The sequence below is a fragment of the Pelophylax lessonae genome (assembly GCF_965119305.1).
Source record: "Pelophylax lessonae genome assembly, chromosome: 2".
Lineage (NCBI taxonomy): Eukaryota > Metazoa > Chordata > Amphibia > Anura > Ranidae > Pelophylax > Pelophylax lessonae.
The window spans coordinates 745,683,614-745,705,173 of record NC_138769.1 but is presented as its reverse complement, the minus strand read 5'-3'; the positions used below and the strand labels follow the sequence as shown (position 1 = coordinate 745,705,173).

The 21,560-nt window shown below is 48.1% G+C and overlaps 4 protein-coding genes across 4 annotated transcripts in view; 2 read left to right on the top strand and 2 right to left on the bottom strand.

Moving 5' to 3' along the window:
* LOC309548372 (uncharacterized protein) overlaps positions 1-21,560 on the bottom strand; it is a gene marked incomplete at both ends in the record, with an annotated part of 1,605,927 nt that overhangs the window by 1,337,219 nt on the left and 247,148 nt on the right.
* Positions 1-21,560, bottom strand: part of LOC309547863 (uncharacterized protein) — a gene marked incomplete at both ends in the record, with an annotated part of 116,907 nt that overhangs the window by 31,459 nt on the left and 63,888 nt on the right. The gene's annotated exons all lie outside the window — the stretch shown is intronic.
* The window catches only part of LOC309547864 (uncharacterized protein), a gene marked incomplete at its 3' end in the record, with an annotated part of 89,688 nt that overhangs the window by 19,328 nt on the left and 48,800 nt on the right, over positions 1-21,560 (top strand). The window contains exons 6-7 of the mRNA XM_082247866.1: positions 1,777-2,012; positions 2,086-2,290. Coding sequence (XP_082103992.1) covers positions 1,777-2,012; positions 2,086-2,290 — 441 coding nt within the window. The remainder of the gene's footprint in view (positions 1-1,776; positions 2,013-2,085; positions 2,291-21,560) is intronic.
* On the top strand, positions 5,059-20,145 carry LOC309547865 (uncharacterized protein; the record flags this gene model as incomplete). Its single annotated transcript, XM_082247867.1, has 2 exons — positions 5,059-5,165; positions 18,943-20,145. The coding sequence occupies 2 exons, from the start codon at positions 5,059-5,061 to the stop codon at positions 19,988-19,990; spliced, it is 1,155 nt and encodes a 384-aa protein (XP_082103993.1). The 3' UTR covers positions 19,991-20,145.

Sequence of the window (21,560 nt, the reverse complement as noted above, 5' to 3'; positions counted from 1 at the left end):
GAGGGGGATGGGGGAAACCTCCCTGCTGCACTATTGTAATCTGACAATGGGGGGCGCTCCTCCACTCTCAGAATACACAGACCAGTGATGAAGCTATTGGCTGCACTATTGTATTCTGACAATGGGGGGGGCGCTCCTCCGCTCTCAGAATACACAGATCAGTGATGAACCTATTGGCTGCAGCCGCTGATCGAGTGACCACACATGGATGGAAATGTGACCGATCCCTGCTGAACCAGCTGAATTTCCATGTATCAATGGTCACCTCCCCTCCCCCTCATCTCATTCATTATGTAAGTCATGCTGAGATAATCTCCCATTGGCTGAGCAATATTCTCATTTATCTCTGAACTCCTTCTTGCTATTCCTCGTCCTGCCTGTTGTTTTCTTGGATTGATTTTCTGTGTAGTGACCCCGGCTTCATCTCTTGGATGCGCTCGTCTGTTGCTTGTCCTGACCTTTATCCTGACTCCTGGATCTCCTCCTCATCTCTCCTCCATATCCTCTTACACAGCTTTTCTCCACACCTTCAGTGACCCTGGGGGGTGGAAACTTGGCACCAGCATGCAGCAAAATCCATCCCCACCATTAGGAGCTCTGGAGAAAATTGTCTGCTATTTACACTCCTTTCCTCCGCACGTCACCTGATCACATGGGAGATTACTTTCACACTCCTGACAGATCTCTGTATGGTAAAGGTCAAAGTTCACTCTTCATTTTAGGAGAGGTGGGAGGCACCCGGGAACAATGATTTGGTTAGCACCGGATCCTCATATAGAGGACCCCTCAAATCTCCCCATCTAAATGTTCCTCCACCCAGAGTCTATATGTCCTATGACATCATACTGACCTCACAGCTCCTCTCCCATTGTCCTGTCATCTGTCTTTTTTTTCTCATGCTCTTAGGATGTGGGCGGACCCTTGGCATCTTTACTAGCAAAGTGGGAATGTTGGTCCTGCGTTGTATGTAATGATGTCAGAATGCCTGCAACAAGCTTTTACCCCGCGCAGTGTGGGGGTCCTGTGGGGGTAAATTATACCTCAGTCTGAGGTGGGGCTTTAATCAAATAACAATCTGAATAGTGAGGTGAGGAGGATTCTGGGAATTTAATGTGATTTTACTATTTGTGTTCAGATCTAGAGTTTTCCTCCTGTGAAGTCTGGAGATCATATGACCATCACATTGCCTCCACCTCCCTCCCTGATAGAATAGAGAAATACAAAGAAGGTTCTAGAAGTCACCAGAGAGATCATGGAGGAGAGGTGAGCGGTGCTGGGAATTCTGGGATATTATCCAGTAACAGACAAGGGATGTGTCTGGATGGTGACTGTATCATTGTGTGTGTCAGGTTCCTATAAGGTGTCAGGATGTCACTGTCTATTTCTCCATGGAGGAGTGGGAGTATTTAGAAGGACACAAGGATCTCTACAAGGACGTCATGATGGAGAATCAGCCGCCCCTCACATCACCGGGTAAGAGGAGACTTTATTGTAAAGGAGAGAGCAGTACGGAGGATCCACCTAGATCCCCCATCATCTGATAAACACATAGAAACAATGTATTCAGTCAGTGTGTGTGTTTCCTACAGATGGATCCAGTAATGGGAACCCACCAGAGAGATGTCCCCGTCCTCTGTATTCCCGGGATTCCACACAGGAAGGTCACACCATCCCCCACCATCATCAGGTAGATGAGGAACAATCACTGATAGTATCATTAGGATCTGTACATTATCTGCATTGTTACCATTGATGTCATTTTTATTATATATTCAGAGTGGAAACCTGAGAGATTCTAAAGTTGAGGTTAAAGAAGAGATAAAAGAGGAGGATGATGAGGATGGGGTAATGGAGGAGTCAGAGTTTCTAAAAGAACGCAAAGATCTGTACCAGGACACCATGGAGGAGTCATCCAGCTACAGAAACCCACCAGAGAGATGTCCCCGTCCTCTGTATTCCCGGGATTCCACACAGGAAGGTCACACCATCCCCCACCATCATCAGGTAGATGAGTGACAATTATTGGTAGTTCTGATTTATACACAGCATGTTTGTTACAATGAATGTTTTATTATATATTCAGAGTGGAAACCTTGGGGATTATAATATCGTTGTTAAAGAAGAGTATAAAGAGGAGGATGAGGAGTATGGAGTGATGGAGAAGTTTTCAGAAGGACACAAGGATATGATGGAGCCACCTAATACCAGGGACCCACCAGAGAGATGTCCCCGTCCTCTGTATTCCAGGGATTCCACACAGGAAGGTCACACCATCCCTCACTGTTACAAGGTTGGTGGGATGGAGCATTTAGAATATAAATTGTGAAGATGATGTGTGGATTATAATGTGAGCTTTTAGTTTTCCAATGCTATTTTATTTCTTTTTCTTGGTTTAGGGTGAAGATCAGATAGATATAAAGGTTGAGATTAAAGCAGAAGAAGAAGAGAGGTATGTGAGGGATGATCAGCAGTCTATGGAGGAGGATGGAATAACGGGGACATTTATAGAGGAGGACACTCCTACAGAGATCAGCACAGGTGGGTCATTAACACTAAATTCATTCCTCCACCCATACTGCTCACTGATTGGTCCAGAGTAGGGCAAGAACTGGGTGATATCAGCCTGTAATACCCTGGTCACTTTCCTGAGCTGTGTTCCCCATCCTGTATTCCTGTATTTCTCTCGGATAATCTTCCTTCTCCGTGCTGCAGACACAATTTATGTATCTAGACTGGATTTATGGAGAATCTGGGTTTCAGCTGGGAGCATAATGTTGATTTTCACCATAGGTGGTACTAGACTGGGGTATGAGTCTTGGGTCTCTTTCCCCATGCCCAGGTCTAGTAAGATCCCTGACAGAAGAATTCTCCCGGGGTTACTTGCTCTGTTATTTGCTGGCTGTGCCGGGTGGAGGGATATGTCTGTATAGTCTCACACCCTAGTCGCTGAGTGCAGTCTCAGGAGATGGGAGGCAGCGGAGTGGGACCTCTGCATCTTGTCTCATGTAAACATGGTTCCACTGATTACTGAATACCAATATTATGAGTCCTAAACCTTACACTATATACTCTATATTGTACATTACATACTCCTGACCCCTGCACTATATACTCTATATTGTACATTACACACTACTGACCCCTGCACTATATACTCTATGTTGTACATTACACACTCCTGACCCCTGCACTATACTGTATACTCTATGTTGTACATTACATACTGCTGACCCCTGCACTATATACTCTATGTTGTACATTACATACTCCTGACCCCTGCACTATATACTCTATATTGTACATTACACACTACTGACCCCTGCACTATATACTCTATATTGTACATTACATACTCCTGACCCCTGCACTATATACTCTATATTGTACATTACACACTACTGACCCCTGCACTATATACTCTATGTTGTACATTACACACTCCTGACCCCTGCACTATACTGTATACTCTATGTTGCACATTACATACTGCTGACCCCTGCACTATATACTCTATGTTGTACATTACATACTCTTGACCTCTGCACGATATACACTATGTTGTACATTACATACTCCTGACCCCTGCACAATATACTCTATATTGTACATTACATACTCCTGACCCCTGCACCATATACTCTATGTTGTACATTACATACTCCTGACCCCTGCACTATATACTCTGTTGTACATTACATACTCTTGACCTCTGCACGATATACACTATGTTGTACAGTACATACTCCTGACCTCTGCACTATATACTCTATGTTGTACATTACATACTCCTGACCCCTGCACTATATACTCTATGTTGTACATTACATACTCCTGACCCCTGCACTATATACTCTATGTTGTACAATACATACTCCTGACTCCTGCACTATATACTCTATGTTGTACAATACATACTCCTGCACTATATACTCTATGTTGTACAATACATACTCCTGACCCCTTCACTATATACTCTATGTTGTACATTACATCTTTATGATACTATATAGTCCTATCTGTTGTATCTTCTACAATATGTTGTACATTACATACTCCTGACTTCTGCTCTCTCCCCTCTACCCACTCCTATATATACACATAATATGGATTCTCTTTTGCTACACCCATTTTCTACCAGCTGAACATTTTATATCTGATGATTTGATTGGAGCACAGACTTCTAAATGGTGATAATAATGTGCTAACATCCTCAGACTTTTGAACCTTAAACAGAAAGTGATAGTGAGGTAGGAGTCAGTAACCCAATGATGGTGGTCTTCAGAGTCGGTCCAGTCTTCATCTTGGTTGTTTCCTAGAGTTGGGCCGAACACCCCACTGTTCGGTTCGCACTAGAACTCCCGAAAAGAGAAAAAGTTCTGATTCGAACAGCGATACTTATTAAAGTCTAAGGGCCTTGAAAAATCAAAATTGCCCATTTTGAAGGCTTATATGCAAGTTATTGGCTATAATAAGGGTATGGGGGCCCGGGTACTGCCCTGGGGGACATGTACCAATGCAAAAATATGTTTCTCTTACATCCTCTGACAGTCGCCGCCCCTCACAAAGTCTTCACCAATGGGTATTGACTTCCGCTCCGCAGGAGTAGCTAGGCATAAGACTTGTTAAAAACAAAAGCTTTTAGCATAGACACACCCATGGGGGCTGTCCCACTGGTCAATACCCCCCTGCAGTAAGCCATCCCAACTCAGTTTGTCTCTGCCTAGCGTTAGGAGTAGATAGGCTTCCCTGTGCTGGGGCTACAGTCTCAGCCTTCTAATCTTTTATTATGATTTTTATTTTTGCAAGAATGTCAGTTTTTTCTTTGCTTTACTAGCTGTTTATTTTGTCAGCTTTAGTTTTAGTCGGATCTTTGGATGAAGATGGATTTTGGGGAGCTGGGAATCGGGCTGGCCGTCCTGGCTCTCCAGGGCAGAGGGTCAGAGGGATCCCCAGCCCGCCATCGAGCGTTCGGCTATGGTGCACCCTGGCGCTATGAACGACCCATCCCTGTTCGCTGCAGGGATGCAGCCTGTGAGGTGGCTACCTCACTGGACGCATATGCAGTTGCATGCCGCAGTTTCCTGCGTTTTGGCTGATGGCATTCCCTGCCATCTGAGGGCAGCAGCTTTCCGTCTATTAGAGGCACCTCACGCCATCCGGTACAGGTAAGTACTCTTCTGTGTGGGGCCTCTGTCTGGGGTGGCAGTCCTGTGTTGCTGTGTGTCCCCTCATGTCTGTGCGTTTGTGGGGCTCCCTGATGCGATCCCTGCGGGATCTCTTTTTTTGTGCACTGGTGGCGCTGTGTGTTTTGGGGGCCCCTCTCCTGTGTTACTTTCAGTGTTGGGAAGCGCAGACTGTGTGTGCGGCGGCCGCTGCGGCTAAAAACCGCGCGGTCCGCCATTTTGGATGTGGGCAGCATGTCTGGATTCACTATGGGCTTTGCAACAGCGTGCTGTGTAGTGTTTTTGGTGCCATCCGGTGCCATCTTGTGTGTGGCAGAACGATCGTTCCGAGCACATGTCGGCGGCCATCTTGCCGTAGCCTTCCATTGCTTTCTATGGGCAGCCATTTTCCCTTAGCCTTGCAGCATATAGTTCAGCCTCTGATGACCTCACTTCCTTTTCCTCTGGAGCAGCGATTGGTGTGGTAACATTCTGTGGGGCTCTGCAGACTGTCTCTTCCATATCTCTCTGTTTTTACCCTTCCTGGCTCAGTTTTGTACCTTTTTGGGGGGTCTGTGTACACAGTGTATTTAGCGGTGGGCTGCGCAATTCGCAGCGCTTTTTAAGGGCCAGTACTTTTGTCATTCTTTTGTGCAATGGATTCTCAGGACAGCAAATTCCCCGCAGCCTTGGTGGGGGACCCCAGCTCAGCTGAACCCCCCGTTATACCTAATTTGGCCACTGTGGTGGCGTCTTTAGTGTCAAAAATGGAGGTGCTGATGGCTGAACGAGCTGCTAGAAAAAGGCCTAGATTATCTTTCTCCTCTGATTCAGATGGTGATGTGGCTGGCATGCCCTTTTCAGGGTCTCTCTCGTCCCTGGACCCGCTGGGGTCTGAGGGGAAGGCGGAGGTGGAGGGGGTAGATGATTCTCCCCAGGGGTCGCCTGAAGAACGTGCAGCTATGGATGTGTTGATTTCTTCTGTAAAAGAAACACTACATTTGGAGGATGAGCCCACTCCTCCGGGCATTGTGTCCTCTTTTGGTACACATAGGACCCGCAAGTCGGCGCAGGTTTTTCCCTGCCCCGCTGAGTTTCATCACACTGTGAATGAATAATGGCGCAGTTTGAAACGCCCTTTTACGGTGCCTAATAGGTTTAAACTACTCTACCCCTTTGGGGCCTCTACAGATTCGCGCTGGTGTGTTGCTCCCCAGGTGGATCACACGGTGGCCGTGTTGAACAAGGCTACTTTGGTTCCCGCTGAGGATACCCCGGTGTTCCGGGATCCTACGGACAGGAGGTTGGAGTCTCTTGCCCGCCATGCCTACATGGTGGCGGGTTCCATGCTCAAACCTATTTTCGCTTCTGTCGTGGTGGCTCAGACGGTGGCGGATTGGACTAAGGTGCTTTGTCGCACTCTCGTGTCTTATTCTGCCCCACCTGCTACGTTGGAAATGGTGGACCAAATTCATCAGGGGGTCATGTATTTGTGTGATGCGGCCCTGAATGAGGCCCCTTTGGCTGCGCGTCTGTCGAGTGTAGCAGTACTTAACCTTCGACTGATCTGGCTGAAGAGCTGGTCGGCTGACCAGACGTCACGGAAAACAGTGGCTGATTTTCCTTATGCAGGATCTCGCCTTTTTGGCGAGGCTTTAGATACTTTGGTGAAAGGGGTCACTGGGGGCAAAAGCACCCTGCTACCCCAGAATCCGAACAACAAGCCTTTTCGCGGCAGGCAGGGTCCCGCATTTAGGCCCAATCGGGGTGCCTTTAAGCCGCAAAACAAGGGCAAACCTTTCAAGGGCCAAGGTAGCCAGAAAAAGCCCTGGGCGGGTAAGCAAAATTCCGGACATGCCGGTGCGGCGGCTCAGTCCGCCTCTGCCTGAGGGGACGCCCTCACCCGTTTCAGGGGTGGGGGGACGTTTGCGCGGTTTCCTCCAGCCTTGGCTGCTCCGAATTCCGGACAGGTGGGTTCAGGAAATCATTCGGTCAGGATACAAGATCGAATTCCTTTCACGGCCGGCGGACAGATTCTTTCCCTCAAATCTTCATTTGACCCAGGGCGCCTACAGGACCTGCATCAAGCGGTGCAGGACCTCCTTGCCCAGGGGTGATTGTCCCAGTGCCTCATCGGACAGGTTTCGGGGGTTTTACTCGAATCTGTTCACTGTGCCCAGAAAGGAGGGCAAGGTGCATCCTATCCTGGACTTGAAAGCTCTGAACCGCTTCCTGCACGTTCGAAAGTTCCATATGGAATCCCTCCGCTCGGTGGTGGCCTCCCTGAGTGCAGGGGAATTTTTTGGCCTCTATAAACCTGAAGGATGCGTACCTGCACATCCCCATTTTCCCTAAAACGTCTTTCAGGACAGCACCTTAGAGAGATGGCTCCTCCCTCTCCTCATCAGGAAACACCCCATCCACCAGATTTTAAAAGGAGGCTTCTCCCACCATTCATCAGTTTTTGTGTTTCCTCCGGCCGAGGAACACCTCTGTGGGGAGCTGGGCTCTTAAGGTGCTATCCTGAGAGACCGGGCTTCCTACGTCCACCTACCCTTTTTTTTTTGGAGACGGTTGCTTCTCCCATTCACGCGACCGACTGCAGTGCATGGGCTCCTTCTTCCTCTTCAGTGCTCTAGGCTGAGTCAGGACCCCGCAGAGCACAGCCCTGGGAAGGCATCTTGGAGGAGCGGAACGATTTTTCTTAGGCTTCCGCCGCCTTTTTTTTTCAAATTTGCCGCCATTTCTCCGGATCGAGTGACGCTCGTCCGGACCGGAAGTGAGGTTCCGGAAAGGGCAGCGTTCTGCAGGGGGCGTATGGCGTCATTTCCGCCGGACGCAGAGGAAGAAGGGAGGAGCAAGCTGGTGCCTTATTCCGGATCCGGTCCAGTGCAGGTGCGCTTTGGTCTCCGGAACCGGTACCGAAGCCACGGGTGATACCGCTGCCAAGCGATGGAAGCTTCTTCAGCGAGTGGGACAGGCACAGGCACCAGTAAGGCCCAGGTAAGGGGTATCTTTATATGGCCTATCTTACTGTGGGGTCTCTCTCCATCCCTTTTACTATCCCCCCGGTGGCTGGGGGCCTGTCAGGGCACATGGGACTTCCCTTTAAATGTCTTTCTGTGCACCTTTGGTGGCCCTGAGAATCAGGCTGACTTTTAAGAAGCATGTGTATGTTTTCCCATTCATGTCTTCCAGGCTAAAAGCTCTGAAACTGTTTTCAAGAGAAAGTGTCCTTCATGCAAAGCAAAGTTGTCGGAAAGTTGGAAAAAGACACTTTGCCAGGGATGTATTGATGCACTAGTAAAGGAAGAAGCATCTGCAGTTTGTGGCGATTTAGTCGCATCTGTGAGGAAGGAATTGGATGCTACCATCCAATCTTTTCGGTCATCCCTACAGGACCCTGCCCTGAGTCAGCCATCAGCCTCACTGTCCTCTCAGGGTTCACAATTGCTTCCTTCGGTGGGGACAGAAGGGGTTCCTTCCACCCAAGGAGATAATTCCCCCTCACATTCCAAGGAGGATTCAGAGGAAGAAGAGGAGGGAGGGGCACAAAGCAGGCCCACTAAATACAAACTATCCTTAGAGCAAGTGGATGGTCTCCTGAGGGCAGTTTATATCACCCTGGGTCTAGAGGAAGAAAAGAAGGAACTGTCCCTACATGACAAAATGTATGCAGGCTTGGAAGAGCCTAAGGGCCGTATCTTCCCAGTACATCAGACCATCTCAGATGCAATAAAACATGAGTGGACTGATCCGGAAAAGAAAACCTTCTTCCCTAAAGCCTTTAAAAGGCGATTTCCTTTTGATGAGGACCCAGGAGCTCCCTGGAATAAGATGCCAAAGATTGATGCAGCCTTCTCCCAGGTTTCTAGGTCAACAGACCTAGCATTTGAAGACATGGGAATACTAAGGGATCCCATGGATAAGAAGATGGACCAGCAACTTAAGAGATCCTGGCAATCCATCATGGGGAGTCTGAAACCTGCCATGGCAGTAACCTGTGTGTCCAGGAATCTGGAATACTGGCTTAGCCAGCTAAAAGCACACATCACAGCAGACTCACCTAAACAGGAAATTTTGGATTCCTTTTCCACGCTCTCCACGGCCATAGCCTTCATTTCTGACGCTTCAGCAGAGTCAGTGAAGATGACCGCAAGATCTGCAGCTTTATCCAACTCAGCCAGAAGGGCTCTTTGGTTAAAGACATGGCCTGGAGATACAGCTTCTAAAAATAAGCTATGTGGACTTCCTTTTCAAGGGGATCTACTATTCGGGCCTGGGCTAGACTCTGTTCTAGATAGAACAGCAGACAAAAAGAAGTCTTTTCCTGTGAAGAAGAAACAGGCAGCAAAGAAGCTTTTTCGACCTCAAAAAGCTCAGCAAAATAGCAGACCCCAGGAGAAGAGAAGAAACTGGTCGACACAAAAACCCAAAGGGAAAGGAGGTGTTCTCTTCCATCCTCCTGTGTCAACCAACAAAACACAATGACAAGACATTGCCGGTGGGAGGAAGATTGAGGGAATTCCTCCCCTATTGGGCAGCCATAACAGAAAATCAATACATTCTGGGTATGCTGTCCCAAGGCTACAACATAGAGTTTTCAGAGACGCCACCCGAAAGGTTCTTTGTCACAAACCTCCCAAGAGATGCAGAAAAAGCCCTGGCTATGATGGACCTGTTAAAGGACCTGAGGCGACAGGGAGTTGTCTGTCCAGTTCCAGTGGAGGAACAACATCAGGGATTCTATTCCCACATATTTTTGATAAAGAAACCATCGGGGGATTTTCGTCTTATACTGAATCTGAAACCATTAAACAGGTCAGTTCTGTACAAAAAGTTTCGAATGGACTCAATTCTTACAGTCAGAACCCTGTTAACAAAAGGATGCTTCATGGCATCAATCGACTTAAGGGATGCTTACCTACATATCCCTATTGCCCCTCACTCACAGAGATTCCTAAGGTTGGCAGTAAATCTGGGAAAGGAAATGCTCCATATCCAATTCAAAGCACTCCCTTTCGGGCTATCATCCTCCCCTCGTATTTTTACGAAGGTAATGGCAGAGTGTCTAGCTCCCCTCCGCCTTCAGGGAATCTCTGTGGTGCCTTACCTGGACGACCTGCTTTTCTTTGCCCCGTCAAAGGAAAAACTTCAAGAGGACCTGCACAAGGCAAGAGGTCATCTAGAAGCTCTGGGATGGATAGTGAACATCAAAAAATCGAATCTCACACCGGCTCAGCGGGTTCAGTTCCTAGGGTTTCAGTTATGCTCTGTGGAACAAAGAATCTTCCTACCAGAAGACAAACAGGTCAAAATACAGAATTTGGTAGCAAGGCTACAAACAAATCAGTGGTGGTCGATCAGAGAGATCATGTCAGTCCTTGGAAACCTGACTGCATCAATTCCAGCTGTCCAATGGGCAAGGCTGCATTTTCGACCACTCCAATATTTCCTCCTCAGAATCTGGGATCACAATCCAGAGACTTTGGACTTAAAGGTAAAAATCCCCACCAAGGTCAAGAGGTCCCTTTGGTGGTGGAGAAATCGGACAACCTTGTCTCAGGGTTTGGCCTGGTCCTTCCCGGCAGACCAGAGGTTAACAACGGATGCCAGCAGGTGGGGGTGGGGAGCCCACTGGAACCAAAACCTGGCACAGGGGGTTTGGTCTCAGACCGAGACAAGAAAATCCTCAAATTGGAAGGAATTAAAGGCAGTCGGCCTAGCCCTAACTGCCTTCTCTCAAAATCTTCAGGGGACTCATGTTCAAGTCCTTTCAGACAACGCCACTACAGTGGCATATCTAAACAAGCAAGGGGGCACAAGAAGCAAAACCCTACAGCTTTTGGCAACGGAAATTCTGCAATGGGCGGAAAGGCAGTTACTTTCCTTGTCAGCAATCCACCTAAAAGGTACACTAAACAGTGTGGCGGATTATTTAAGCAGGCAGAAGATCCGAGAAGCAGAATGGAGCTTGAACCCAGAAGTCTTCATGTTGATAACCAAGACTTGGGGAAAGCCAGAGGTGGATCTGTTTGCAACGAAAGAAAACGCAAAACTTCCACTTTACTTCTCACTCCACAGAAGCGACAACTCTCTGGGAGTAGATTCCCTGGCACATCCCTGGAGGTTCAGGTTGGGGTATGCCTTCCCCCCCTTCCAGCTCATTCCGTTGGTATTGAGAAAAATCCAAATGGAAAGAGCCTCAGTGATCCTGATCACACCCTATTGGCCCAAAAGGGTTTGGTTTTCGACTGTCCTTCAACTGTCAGTCAAACCTGCTTTTCAGCTCCCTCTTCGTCAAGACCTACTGCTTCAAGGTCCAGTCTATCATCCAGAAGTGGAAAAGCTAAAGCTCACCGCCTGGTATCTGAGGAGCAACTGCTGAAAAGGAAAGGATTTTCAGACGCATTAATTCCTACTCTACTTTCCAGTAGGAAAAAAGTCACAAGGAATATATATGCAAAAGTTTGGAAGACATATAATACCTGGTGTGAATCGAAAGATCAAAAATTGAACAGTACTACTTCAATTTTGGAGTTCCTACAGGAGGGCGCAGGAAAAGGTTTGGCAGTGAGTACCCTCAAGGTACAAGTTACAGCCCTGGGGGTATTCTTGGAAAGGCCCATTTCTTCAGAATCTTTAATCATCAGATTTTTCAGGGCCCTTACCCGCTCCAGACCAGTGCCTGTCAGAAGCTTCCCCAAATGGGACTTGTCGGTGGTCCTTCAGGCCTTCACAAAGGAACCTTTTGAACCACTAGAAACGGTTACACTAAAAAACCTTACCCTCAAGACGGTCTTCTTGGTGGCAATAACATCAGCAAGAAGAATCAGTGAATTACATGCTTTATCAGCTATCGAACCTTTCTTGTCCATATATCCAGACAGGATAATTCTCAAGACAGATCCAGGGTTTCTCCCAAAAGTAGCTTCAACGAGAAACCGTTTACAAGAAATTGTGTTACCTACCTTCTGCCCTAATCCATCAGGAGATAAGGAAGAAGGCTTTCACTACCTAGATGTAAGAAGGGTTCTTATACACTACTTGGAGGTTACTAAAGAGTTTAGATCATCAAACTCTCTTTTTGTTCTTTTCTCTGGCAACAAAAAAGGTCGCCAGGCATCAAAAGGATCAATAGCCAGATGGCTCAGATCCGCTATTTCAGAGGCTTACTCCCAAATGAAATTGTCTCCCCCACAGGGGATCAGAGCTCACTCTACTAGAGCGTTAGCCACTACATGGGCAGAGAAAGCTGGTGCCACTCCAGATCAGATCTGCAAAGCGGCTACGTGGTCAAGCTACTTTACATTTGCAAGACACTATAGGTTGGACCTTTTGGCAGCTGAAGATCAGGCTTTTGGCAGAAAGGTCCTGCAAGCTGTGGTCCCTCCCTAAATTGAGTAAGTCTCGATAATCCTCTCTAAGGTGCTGTCCTGAAAGACGTTTTAGGGAAAATTCAAGTTAGACTTACCGGTAACTTGTTTTCCAATAGTCTTTCAGGACAGCAGGAGGATCCCGCCCTATTGTATAAAATGTATTGCTGTGATTAACCATATCTGTTTATGTGTTCCAGCATGGGCCGGAGGTACTCTTCTACAAACTGATGAATGGTGGGAGAAGCCTCCTTTTAAAATCTGGTGGATGGGGTGTTTCCTGATGAGGAGAGGGAGGAGCCATCTCTCTAAGGTGCTGTCCTGAAAGACTATTGGAAAACAAGTTACCGGTAAGTCTAACTTGAATTTTCGAGGGTCATCAGTGGTACCTCCGGTTCGCCATAGCGGAGGACCACTATCAGTTCGTAGCGTTACCTTTCAATCTCGCTTCGGCTCCAAGGGTCTTTACCAAAGTGCTGGCGCCTGTTCTGGGTCTGCTGAGGGCACAGGGCATTGCGGTCTTTGGTTATCTGAACGATCTCCTGTTAAGATCGAGTACCAGCCAGGGCCTGCTACGCGATCTGTCCACTATGGTTCAGACGCTTCAGGAGTTCAGATGGACCATCAACTTGCAGAAGTCGACCTTGTCTCCTTCGGTTCGTCTTCCATATCTGGGAATGGTTCTGGACTTTGCTCAAGCAAAAGTGTTTCTGCCAGAGGACAAGCTCCGGATCCTTCAGGACGAGATCAGGTCCCTCAGGGACAACAAATCCTCGTCTCTCAGGACCGGCATGCGGTGCCTGGGGTTGATGGTGTCAGCCTTCGAGGCGATACCCTTTGCTCAGTTTCACACATGGTCTCTTCAAGCGGAGATCCTGGCCAGGTGGGACAGACTACCTCAGTCCTTGGATCTGAGTGTCTCGTTGAGTCGCCGGACCAGAATGTATCTTCTGTTGTGGCTTCAGTCCCCGGCGGTATCGGAAGGGAAATCCTTCCGTCCGTTACTGTGGACAGTGATTACCACGGATGCCAGCCTGTCGGGCTGGGGTGGAGTACTGGGCAACCTGTCTGCCCAGGGCACTTGGTCGGAGGAGGAATCTTCCCTTCCGATCAACATATTGGAATTGAGAGCGATCAAACTCTGTCTCTTCCAGTGGTCGAATCGGCTTCGGGGCCGCCCCATTCGGGTACAGACGGACAATGCGACCGCGGTGGCTTACATAAACCACCAAGGGGGCACCAGGAGTTCCCAGGCGGCCCGGGAGGTGACCGACATTCTGTCTTGGGCCGAGTCTCATGTCCCGGCGATTTCGGCAGTTCACATTCCGGGTGTGGAAAATTGGCAGGCCGATTATCTGAGCCGCCAGACCCTGGATCAGGGGGAATGGTCCCTACACCCAGAGGTCTTCCAAATGTTGTGCGCGAAGTGGGGATCCCCGGACGTGGATCTGTTCGCGTCTCGGCTAAATCACAAGGTGAAAAGGTTCGTAGCAAGGACACGCGATTCTCGGGCGGACGCCTCGGATGCGCTAGTGGCTCCTTGGCATCAGTATCGTCTGATGTATGCCTTTCCTCCGATTCAGTTGTTGTCCAGGTTCCTTCGCAGGCTGGCCTCGGAACCGAACTTGGTGATTCTAGTGGCACCGGATTGGCCACGCTGATGCGAGAAGATCTACTGTCTCAGGGACCGATCTTCCATCCTGCTTTACAGTCGCTGGCTTTAACGGCCTGGCTGTTGAAAGCCAGGTCCTGAGAGACAGGGGTCTCTCCCCTGAGGTCATTCCTACCTTGATCAAGGCTAGAAAAGCCTCGTCTGGTAAGATTTATTACCATACCTGGAAAGCTTATTTTGCCTGGTGTGAGTCCAGGTGCTTTTCTCCTCGCTCATACTCGGTGTCGAGAGTGTTTGCTTTCCTCCAGTCTGGTGTGGACCAGCGCCTGGCGCTGGCCACAATAAAGGGCCAGGTATCTGCATGGGCTGTTCTTTTTCAACGCCCTGTGGCGTCTCATTCCTTAATTCGCACCTTCATTCAAGGTGTGCGACATTTGGCCCCTCCCCGGAGGGAGCCTTTACCTCCATGGGATTTGAACTTGGTTCTGTCCGTGTTACAGCGTTCTCCCTTTGAAAACATTCGGGAGATATCGTTGCCTCTGCTGTCTAAAAAGGTTGCCTTTTTAGTGGCGATCACTTCTGCTCGCAGGGTGTCGGAGTTGGCGGCCTTGTCCTGCTGCTCTCCTTACCTGGTGGTTCATAAAGATAAGGTGGTCTTGCGACCTAACTCATCATTTCTCCCTAAGGTGGTGTCTGATTTTCACCTTAATGAGGACATTGTTTTGCCTTCGCTCTGTGCGAAGCCTAAGCATCCTAAGGAGGTTGCTTTGCATTCCTTGGATGTTGCTCGGACGATCAGGGTGTACCTGTCGTCCACTGAACCTTTTCGGAAATCGGATTCCCTCTTTGTCCTTCCTGAGGGACCTCGGAAGGGCATGGCTGCGTCCACAGCGACCATTGCCAAATGGATCAGACAGACGATTGTCCAGGCCTATGCTTTGAAGGAACAGGTTCCACCCTTCCCTGTTAAGGCGCACTCTACCAGATCGATGAGTACGTCCGGGGCCTTCCAGCATCAGGCTTCGGTGGCCCAGGTGTGCAAGGCTGCGACTTGGTCGTCGGTGCACACCTTTTCCAAATTCCATAAACTTGATGTTCTGGCATCAGCGGATGCCTCCTTTGGCCGCAAAGTTCTCTGTGCGGCAGTGCCATAGGGGACCCTTGTTTTTTTTATGGGTCCCTGGCTGTTGGGGTCGTTTATCCCCTGGGTTATTTGCTTTCCTGGGCTGTTGCTCCTGTTGAGCCTTTTCTGTTGCCCAGTAGGTTCTCTTACTGTACGTGTAAGGTTCCTTTCTCTGATGTGGGTACTGCGTTGCCTTTTCTACGGTTGCGTCTCCCACCCCTCATGTCTACACTGCTTTGGGAGATCCCATTGGTGAAGACTTTGTGAGAGGCGGCGACTGTCGGAGGACGTAAGAGAAAACTGAATTTTTTTAAAATCTTACCGTAAAATTCCTTTCTCTGAGTCCTCCGACAGTCGCCGCCCCCGCCCCTCTTTTGTGTTTTTTTCTTGTACACTTACTGCTATGCTACCAAACTTGTTGGGATGGCTTACTGCAGGGGGGTATTGACCAGTGGGACAGCCCCCATAGGTGAGTCTATGCTAAAAGCTTTTGTTTCTAACAAGTCTTATGCCTAGCTACTCCTGCGGAGCGGAAGTCAATACCCATTGTGAAGACTTTGTGAGGGGCAGCGACTGTCGGAGGACTCAGAGAAATGAATTTTACGGTAAGATTTTACAAAAATTCAGTTTTTTTAAAAAAGTTTGTTTTTACAGGCGCAGTGATTTTATTGATGCTTAAAAAAAATGCTAATAAAAATGATAAAAAATTTTTAAATATAGTGCCTGGGGGGTCCCCTTAGTCTGCCTGTAAAGTGACACATTTGTACCATGTATAGAACCTGCTGCAGCAATAATGACATTTATAAGGATAAAAACGAGTCAATTCACATTTAAAGTAATGCTAAAATCTAGTTTTTTTCATCTTTGTTAAAAATAACAAAAGTTATACTGACCTCCTGTGTGTAGTTGGTTTTACACAGAGCAGACCAGATCCTCCTCTTCTCGGGTCCCTGTTTGGCACTACTGGCCCCTCCCTCCTGAGAAGTGCCCCCACAGCAAGCAGCTTGCTATGGGGACACCTGAGCTGAGCCACAGCTCCCTGTGTTCATTCAGACACGGAGTCACAGCCCAGCACCATCCACCCCTCCTTATTGGCCCACTAAATTTGATTAACAGCAGCGGAAGCCAATGTGCCACGCTGCTGTCTCAGCCAATTAGGATGGGGGAGTCTCAGACAGCCGAGACACTCCTGCAACCTAGCTGGATTGAGATGGGGCTCAGGTAAGTATTATGGGGGCTGAGAGAGGCTGCTGCACACACAAGGCTTTTTATCTTAACGCATAGAATGCACATTCTGCCTTTAAAACCACTTTAAATTGCTGACAATACAATACCATTGCCGGCAATAGAACAACATTAAAAGGAAACGGAGTGGGGGTCCCCCCCCCCAAAATCCATACTATACCATTATCCCAGCATGCAGCTCAGCAAGTCAATAAAGGGGAAATGAGTGAGCGCCACCCCTCCTAAACCATACTAGACCATATGACCCTCAACATAGGGGGTGGGTTTTTTGGGGCAAGAGGGGGCTCTGCACCCCCACCCAAAGCACCCACCCCCCATGTTGCTGAGGACAAGAGCCTCCTCCCCACAGCTCTGGCAGGTGGCTTATCGGAATCTGTAAGCCCCCTTTAACAAGAAAACCCCCAGATCCTGGTCCCCCCATATGAATGAGTAGGCAGTTTTTGACAATTGCTTTAATAAAAATAAAAAAACTGTGCCCCCCCCCCCAGATGTAAATCCATTGTCAATCACAACACCGACTCCACCGCTGGACTCGAAAAAGAAAAAAAAAACAACAAAAAAAAAAAAACGATCCGCTATCAACTAAGGCAAACCGCCAAATGCCTGGCTTGCCGTTTGACAGTTCTTATATAGATAAGGGGTGGAGCCACCTGGTGCGGTTACCAGTTGGCATCGCCCCTTGTAACATCAATGACCAAGCATGCACCAGTTGGTGACATCACAAGGGGGACTGTGTGACCAGGTGACATTGCCAGGTGGTTCAGCCCTTTAGCTATATAAGAACTGTCAAACAGCAAGCCAGGCATTTGGCGGTTTTCCTTATTTAACAGCAGATCATTTTTATTTTATTTTTCAAGTCTGGCGGTGGCGGCGGCGTCATGATTAACAATGGATTGACATCAGGGGGACAATGTTTTTTTTTTTTTTTTGTCAAAAACTGTCTCCTGATTTTATTCATTTTTACACTTATTTGACGAATGGGTATTCACATGGGCAGGGTGGGATCTGGGGGTCCCCTTGTTAAAGGGGGCTTCCAGATTCTGATAAGCTCCCTGCCCGCAGACTCCCACAACCACTGGACAGGGTTGTGAGCTAGAGGCCCTTGTCCACATTGACAAGGTGCTTTGGGGTGCAGGGGAGGGGGCAGAGCCCCCTCTTCCCCAAAGCACCCACCTGCCATGTTAAGGGCATGTGGCCTGGTAGGGCTCTGGAGGTGGGGGCACTCGCTTGCCCCCCTTTTCTGGCATGCCAGGCTTTATGCTCGGATAAGGATCGATTATGGATTTGGGGGGGGGACCCCACACTGGTTTTCTTTACTCTGCTGTGGTGTTCCCATTAAAATCCATACCAGGTGGGACCCATACGCTTTTTTTTTTCTCTTTATTACTGGCATTTTTTTTTTCTTATTCAGCTGTCAGTAAGGAAGTCCATTGACAGCTGATGACTTCTCAGTTGTTAAGGACGCGGAGACCGTCTTCCTGGCCTCGTTCCTTAACAACCAGCTTTTCAACTGTGCCCAAAGTGTATTGCAAGGCATTTAGTGGGGCGAACACCTGCCGAACGATTTGCAAATTTGGGTGTTTGCCGAAGGGGTGAACAGGCAATGAAACCTTTGCTCGGCCCGAACCGTCCGCCCAACTCTATTGTTCTCCCCCCATCCTCACTCTCTGACCTCTGGTGGGGCCCAGCCTTGCTGTTATTCATGACTAAATCATGGACTAAATAAGAAAGTGCGGGACTTTTTGTGTTGGGAAGATGGCAATGAGTGATAGAGGGGGAGGGGACACTCGTCCTATAATCCCCTCACCACTGTCACTCCTATAAAAGACAGTTCTCGTTGTTTCCTCACTCTCTGACTAAGGTCCATGAATAAAGAAATGAACTGGTAGGAGATCAGAGGACCCATTTACTAGTTACCTTGAGGGGGGAATTGTAAGATCCTCAGAGACAAAACTACCTGATGTGGGCGGAGTCCTGGTTTAGGGGAACCAATCTGCTGATGTCTGGTAATAATCTTTTTATTTCTATTTTAGTAGATGGACGGGAGATGAGGAAAACCTCAGAGGATTGTCTCACTTTGTCTCCAGACTGTAAAGTAGAAGATGAGGACATCACACAGTATAGTCCAGGAGAAAACCCGGCTACCTCAAATGTCCATCCGGCACCACACACTGTAGATGGACCATCGTATTCCTCTTATCCTGAGGAACCTCAGACTGTGAGGGACAGTGCCGGACCATCATATTCCTCTTATCCTGAGGAACCTCAGACTATGAGGGACAGTGCCGGACCATCGTATTCCTCTTATCCCGAGGAACCTCAGACTGTGAGGGATGGTGGTGTCCTTCCAACAGATAAGAGGTTCCCCTGTACTGAGTGCGGGAAGTGTTTCAGTTTTAAATACAAGCTTATTGTACATAAAAGATCTCACACCGGTGAGAAGCCGTTTTCCTGTCCTGAGTGCGGGAAATGTTTTTCAGAGAAGTCCAATCTTTTCACGCATCAGAGATTGCACTCTGGTGAGAAGCCGTACTCCTGTCCTGAGTGCGGGAAATGTTTTTCAGAGAAGTCCAATCTTTTCACGCATCAGAGATTGCACACTGGTGAGAAGCCGTATTCCTGTCCTGAGTGTGGGAAATGTTTTTCAGTGAAGTCCAATCTTTACAAACATCAGAGATTGCACACAGGTGAGAAGCCGTATTCCTGTAATGAGTGTGGGAAATGTTTTTCACAGAAGTCCAATCTTTCCACACATCAGAGATTGCACACTGGTAAGAATCTGTATTCCTGTCCTGAGTGTGGGAAATGTTTTTCAAGCAAGTCATATCTTTCCACACATCAGAGATTGCACACGGGTGAGAAGTCAGATTCCTGTCCTGAGTGTGGCAAATGTTTTACACAGAAGTCCTCTCTTTCCACACATCAGAGATTACACACTGGTGACAAGCCGTATTCCTGTCCTAAATGCGGGAAATGTTTTACACAGAAGTCCACTCTTTCCACACATCAGAGATTTCACACTGGTGAGAAGTTGTATTCCTGTTCTGTGTGTGGGAAATGTTTTTCACGCAAGTCATATCTTTCGTCACATCAGCGATTTCACACAGGGGAGAAGCCGTATTCCTGTCCTGAGTGTGGGAAATGTTTTGCACAGAAGTCCCATCTTTCCACACATCAGAGATCGCACACTGGTGAGAAGCCATATTCCTGTCTTGAGTGCGGGAAATGTTTTTCACAGAAGTCAACTCTTTACACGCATCAGAGATCGCACACTGATGAGAAGCCATATTCCTGTCCTGAGTGTGGGAAATGTTTTTCACGTAAGTCACATCTTTCCAGACATCAGAAATTGCACACGGGTGAGAAGCCGTATTGCTGTCCTGAGTGCGGGAAGTGTTTTCCAAGGAAGTCCAATCTTTACAGACATCAGAGATCTCACACGGGGGAGAAGCCGTATTCCTGTCCTGAGTGAGGGAATTGTTCCTCACTGAAGTCCTGTCTTCCTGTACATCAGGGGTCCCACACAAACCTCGAGGTGTATTAGTGCCTTGAGTGCGGGAAATGTCTTCTATATGAATGTTGGTGGACATGTGGGGAAGAAGCACACCCTGATATACACCTCATATATACTCCATGGCTGATCTTCCTCATGTAAGAAACACTTCATAAGCAGATCAGAAATCACCAAAGACATGGAGAAAAATAAAAATGGAGTCCTTATCTTTCATTGGCTGAGTACATTTTGTGCGGGAAGATTTCACAAACACTTACAGGTCTGGTTGTTATAAATGTGTTGATGAAATGTGACCCGCATTCCCCCAGTCATGGTGAATTGGGATTTCCTATAATGGTCAGTTCCATCTAGTGGCCATAATGTGCTTTCCTGACAGATGTCCATGGCAGCATACGTTTGGGTAGCCCCGCCCTTGTTCCTCCCCCTTAAGACCCCACCCCCATATATGTTCAGGATAAGCCAATGGCTGCGTTCCTTTTTTGTCCTCCTCACTTATAGGACCATTTTTGTATGAAGTTTTCCTACCTATTGGAAGTATTGGTGGGCGGGTCTGGTGCTGGGCAGCTGTGCGGGATGTCAGGAGCTTCCTTTGGTATCCAGAAGTCTTCCAGGATGTCCCGAGTGGTCATTGAGTCCCCAGCTATCAGCGGGGTGGTGTTATGGCACACATATGTAGAGGATCCATGCCTGGAGAGTGGGCCCTGCCATCGGCGGCCATTTGCATTGGCTGGGAGCCCAGCTGTTAGTGGGTGGCCATTAAGTGTTAGACACGTGAAATTTGCTTTGGTGTGAATACAAATTCAGACAAATGTTTGGTTATTCCTAGATTCGGATGTATCCAAATTTCCAAGTGAAATTGTAATGAATTTCGTCGAAATCTGTTTAAATCTGTTTTGTTTATTCACTTTCTAACGAATTCCAACTTTTTAGAACGATTTGGATCAGTAAAAAAAAAATGATCAACCGATGCAAATTCTGTGTGAAGAAATAGCTGGTTGTTAAGCAGCAAGCCGGGAAGCCGGCTGCCTGCATCCTTACCAACCATGACTCATCAGCTGTCAGCGGGCTTCCCCACTGACAGATGAATGTAAAGAAAAGAATGCCGGCATTGCCCAGCAATAGAAAAAATGGCGCCCCCCCCCACCCAGTCCATACCGGACTCTTAGGAGCCAAAATTTAAAAAAAAACAGCGTGAGTTCTCCCCTAAAATCCATACCATATCCCGGCATGCAGCCTGGCAGGTCAGGAAAGTGGGAGGGACGAGTGAGGGCTCCCCTCCTTAACAATAGCAGGCCACGTGTCCTCAAAATGGGGGGTGGGTGTTTTAGGGAAGCTCAGCCCCCCCACCCCACCCCAAAGCACCTTGTCCCCATGTTGATGGGGACAAGGGCCACTTCCCCATAACCGTGGCCTGTGCTTGTGGGGGTCTGCAGGCAGTGGACTTGTCGTAATCTAAAAAAAACCTTTTCGGGATGCTGGTTTTTATTTTTTATTAAAGGATTTTTCCAAAATTTTGTGTTTTTATTAC